The sequence below is a fragment of the Syzygium oleosum genome, unplaced genomic scaffold (genome assembly GCF_021117445.2).
Source record: "Syzygium oleosum isolate NSW1041296 unplaced genomic scaffold, Sole_v2.1 Sole_v2.22, whole genome shotgun sequence".
In the NCBI taxonomy this organism is placed as follows: domain Eukaryota; kingdom Viridiplantae; phylum Streptophyta; class Magnoliopsida; order Myrtales; family Myrtaceae; genus Syzygium; species Syzygium oleosum.
The window spans coordinates 4,133,787-4,138,499 of record NW_026607506.1 but is presented as its reverse complement, the minus strand read 5'-3'; the positions used below and the strand labels follow the sequence as shown (position 1 = coordinate 4,138,499).

Sequence of the window (4,713 nt, the reverse complement as noted above, 5' to 3'; positions counted from 1 at the left end):
AAAATTCAGATACTTGCGGTGTTATTATTCCTATAAAAAAGGAGGACAATTGTGCATCTTATGTTTCTCGGGTTCATCTGATTACAAAGTTCATATCTCCAATTGGAACTCCTGGTTCTAAATATGCACGCTTCTCAGAAAACATGTATATACAATGTACCATGTACACACCAAATGCTGCGACTGTCCTAAGGAAAAAGAACCATATCTTGATTCCAACATGTAGATTCCATGGCTACCACCAGAAAACCACTTCCAGCGACCACGGACCACCCACCAAAATGAATATGAATGCTCGCGACACATACCCAGCGCGAGCAAAGAGTTTGGGGTCGGCAAAAAACGAGGAAGAGACACTACAGTCTCCCATGCCGCTCCGAAATCAGGAGCAGTTCAGACATTGACTCGCTGATAAGAACTATGTATGACCACCTGCAGGTTGTGAAAAATGGGAGGAAGAATCAATGCAAAGCAGAGCAGCATGAACAAAAATGGGTTTGCTTTTCGGACAGATAGATGTCAATAAGGTTTCCCCCCAGACGCAATCGACCACTTAGCACCAAATCACAGAAGATCTAAGAGGTGGCCACAGAGAATCACCAATGGTCTGAGTGATTACACTCCTAGTTGGAACTCCAGCTTACCGTAGCCTTATTGGCAAATGCGATGCTTTTGTTGACAAACAGCAACACGAGAGACAGAATCTGATCGTACCTAAAGAACACGAAATTATAGACTTTGGAAGGCAAAAGGCAGAAGCCTGCCACTGATGTAGCAGCTTGACTACTCTTAGTCTCCGCATGATGAAGAAAACCTGTGAAATTAACAGCAACCAAGCATTAGATAGACATCGGATTATAGGCTTATGAATAACGTCCTATGAAGCCTTAATTCAGGGAAAGGAAAAGCGCACCCCAATCTTTTCTCCCTCACCCAGATGTACCGTCAGAACTGCCACTCTGCATAAACTTAGGAGGTGTGCTAGGAATGATTATTTGTGGTCGTGCTGCAAGAGCTGTAGCTACGCCTGTCAACGAAAGCAAGCAAATGATGTGCAGGCAAAAATTCTATTCTCTTCCAATTTGTTTGAAGAAAACTTTCAATCAATCAATTGTTCAGGTGGGGTTCTAGGAGTCCACACAATAATAAGATCTGACGGAAACAAAACAAACTGTGCAGGATATTACTTTACACTACTGACTTATTCTGCATTTCACAAGGCCTGTACATACAACAAAACTTCATGCACATATGGTTCCTAAAATTCAAATTACAAGGCTTTACCGGTATGATACAATTGTATTGTGGGTATTTGTGAAGTTGTCATGGCATCAGCACTGGGGCCACCAAGCTGCAAGATCTGATGGCTTGGTGTTGAGTACTGTGGGATGGTAATGAACCCACGACTGCTGGAAATGCTCTGAGCCATCTGGCTGTAGGGATAAATAGCTGCTTGAACTCCATACATCTGGAGGTATTGCTGACCCATGTATGGACTATAGACGCCCTACTAGAATGAATTATGCACGTGGATAACATAGGGTCAGTGAAACAATAAACGAAGAGCGCCCTCTCCCTATGTCAAACCTAATCAAAGTAAAACTGTTATTTGTAAAGAACGGTTTTGAGTGTGGTACCTGCGAGTAGACATACTCAGGGCCATGAGCTGAATATCTGCACGGTAAAACAAAAGGCCAAATATGTTAAAACTCGAAAAATCTTGGAGCGAGAGAGTTCTAGTGAGAAAAACAAAAGTTCAACATCATTGTGGATTTTGGGAAAGAATATTACTCATCAAGGGAAGTACCCTAGGCCTGTTTACTACAGTCCAACCTAAAAGGATGTCACGTCGCTGCAGTTTGAAAGGTTTCAGCATACAATTGCCAAGACAATCATACGTTGCATGTGTACTCATAAATAATTATTCTTGTGGACTACTAATGCAGAGAGCCTATTCTGTTTAGGTTAAGAGCCAAGGAGACTGAAGTCTAGAATAAAAATATCCATCTTGCAAAACACTGATAGGAGCAAACATCATCAGCATTACACTTCATACCATAACACGGCCGTGACAACCGGTGCTTGTTCTACGGAATTAAAAAATCATTCCAGATGAAACTAAAAGATCCTAAAAATCAATGCATGTGCTTTCCAAAAGAAAGAGCTGCACCCACATACTCTTAAGTGGCAGAAAAATGCAAGAAGTGACAGAGCAGACGAGAGAAAAGGGTATTAGAAAGTAAGTGCGTATACCCAAATAAAGTGAGAGATCAGATTTTTGTTCTTTTATCAAGTATACTAAAATATTCCATGTTTATCAAACAAAACCAACTCAACTTTCAATCACACACAAACTATATGAAAACAGGCATGACCTGAAGATAGACATTCTTGTGGAAGAAAGAGGGGATTATAGAGAAAAAAGGCAAAGTAACACCTCCGGTCAATACGATTGTTCGGCCTTCACAATAACACAGGAAAGACACAGAACGCTATTGATGCCTATTTTGACCTTCTAAGGACCCATGTCAGTCCCCACCAAAAAAAAAAAAAAAGGACCATGTCAGTTCAAGCGCAGGACTCAGATGGAACCCGGGTGAAATTTAAAGTTCTAACACGTGAATAATCTGTGATAATAATATACCTATAAGCAGGATAAGTATATCCATGCTGGTAGCTGTAGTAAACGGGTTGCTGGTAGCCGAAATTCCCTGAATAAGTTCCCTGGTAGGGTTGCACACCTCCTGCATACGGTGCTGCTGATCTCTGGTTTCCTACAAGAAACAGAAACAAATAGCACTTCATACAATTGATACATTGATGGAATAACATAGAGGTTGTATTAAAATTACAATACATTCTACAGGAAGTCAAGAAAAGGAAATAGCGCAGCTGTGCCTATAACAATGCGACAAACGGTATTTTTAAAATGTTTTCACATAAATATGGAATCTAGAATCTCAGTCAAACTTAAACTACATAATTAGTGACTCCGCTTTTTCTGATAAAGTAGTGACAGATGTCTGTTAACGTATTTCAAAGCATCTCAAGGACAGCGGACAAGGTACAAAGTTTTAAACAAACAAAAACCGAATTCATACAAATCAAGCACTGAAGTCATTTGAGGAAGAAAAAAATTCCTAATACTTCTAGCTTAAGATAAAACCTCGCTACTTATTATACTTTCAGATTTCCATTCCATCATTGTATCGGAAAGAGACTTGCCAAAAGAAAACCAATGAAAATAATCATACATCAGACCAATACATAGAGCAATATTGCGGACCAAGAAGCCTAGGGAGACAAATTACCAAAAGAAGGAGGCGGGCGGGCTCGTCCAAGTGAAGCCAAATTGCAATTTGCGCGCCTGCCATCAATTACCGGAGTGGAATCTGCACAGGCTCTCCTAGCAGCCTCAGCCTCCTGGAAAGTTACCTACACTCTCCACATGCAGATGTGCACATAAACTTTCCAGCAAAGAAGAAGAAGAAGTAAGCACAAAGACAAGATCACTAGACAGCAACCTAGTGCAACAAAACTCATTGCTCACGGGGAGTAGCCCAGACTTCTGAAAAGCTAACTAGTCAGAGAAACGTACGATTATCGTCATCACTCAACTTTTGGATTAACCGCTTATTCCACCAAAAGATGTAACAAATCCTATTCGAATATACTAGATTCCCTGGTTATATTACAGCAACAATCTTTTTCCTAGTCAAATTCGGAAACTGTCAAAAGAGATAATTGCAGAAGAGACCAAGTCTGATAAAGTATCTTGGATATCAATGCATAAGAATTAAATCATCCTCTGCCAACATAAAAGGAAGAGGATCAAATGAGTGAACAACGAGTACTCACAAAACCGTATCCTTTTGATCGTCCTGTGGTCTTATCAGCGATCACGACCGCCTCGAGAATCGGACCAAACTGCTCAAAGTGTTGCCTCAGTGTCTCGCTCTGCGTCTCCCAAGCCAAACCCCCAACAAAAACCTTGGTGTACGTGGTGTCTCCAAAAGCAGGATTCGCGAATTGAAATCCAGAACCCGAACTCTGGTGATAATCCATGAATTTCAAAAAGAAAAAAAGAAAAAAAGAAAAACCAACAACCGCCCAGCAAAGACACAACAAGAAAGATGAAAACTTCGACAAAATTAGGTGCTGATATGGCCAAGAGAATGCAGATTGCGCAATATTATGGTCATACACTGAGAAAAACAGAGTGATTTTGGAGGAATGGACAAAAGGGTATGCCGATAAAGGGCGAAACAGAAGGGATCAAGAAGCAACGAGGCACGTATCGCACGGTAGAGAAAGATTTATGTCCTGAAAAGAGAAGGCAACGATCAGAACAGAAGAAAGAGGAAGAGCGAAAGACAAAAGGAGCGTTGTGAAGCAATGATACTGAAAGCAGAGAGACAACAGTAGTAGAACGTTAAGCGATCATAGATGGCGTAAGGAGAGAGAGAGAGAGAGAGAGAGAGAGAGATGTTGCTTTTTCATTGATGGTGGTTATGGTATGTGGGGGTGAAGAAGATGGACGGCTGGGAGGGGAGAAGGGAATGTCTGAGAAATTGGCATGTTACGTGGGAAAAGAAGCACACGCACGAACGAGAAAAGCTGTGGAAGCGAAAGGACATGGACAAGGAAGGGGAGCGAAGAAACGAAGAAACCGCAAAGCCAACCGAAACACCCTCTCTTGTCGCCGTCTTCTCC

The 4,713-nt window shown here is 41.4% G+C and overlaps 1 protein-coding gene across 5 annotated transcripts; it reads right to left on the bottom strand.

Annotated features, from left to right (window-relative positions):
* On the bottom strand, positions 1–4,713 carry LOC115669913 (uncharacterized). Of its 5 annotated transcripts, none has more exons than XR_008818837.1 (8): positions 3,859–4,713; positions 3,312–3,435; positions 2,645–2,774; positions 1,638–1,674; positions 1,285–1,507; positions 934–1,027; positions 601–814; positions 1–432 (listed from the first exon to the last, which is right to left on the bottom strand). XR_008818837.1 is itself a non-coding variant. In XM_056321350.1 (7 exons), exons 1-7 carry the CDS (start codon positions 4,063–4,065, stop codon positions 790–792), a joined length of 840 nt encoding a protein of 279 aa, XP_056177325.1. In that variant the 5' UTR covers positions 4,066–4,713; the 3' UTR covers positions 1–789. The 5 variants fall into 5 exon arrangements, 2 of the variants coding, with proteins under 2 accessions (XP_056177325.1, XP_056177326.1); XR_004004457.2 differs by having other exon boundaries at positions 715–814; positions 3,859–4,712; XR_004004459.2 differs by having other exon boundaries at positions 715–814; positions 914–1,027; positions 3,859–4,711.

Bases quoted from the DNA above. Each gene is read 5' to 3' on its own strand.
- LOC115669913 (XM_056321350.1), bottom strand. From the start codon at position 4,065: ATGGATTATCACCAGAGTTCGGGTTCTGGATTTCAATTCGCGAATCCT. The intron at 2,775-3,311 runs GTAATTTGTCTC...TGTTTCTTGTAG, and splicing joins CCGCCCGCCTCCTTCTTTTG to GAAACCAGAGATCAGCAGCA. The intron at 1,028-1,284 runs GTAAAGCCTTGT...TTTCGTTGACAG, and splicing joins AATACAATTGTATCATACCG to GCGTAGCTACAGCTCTTGCA.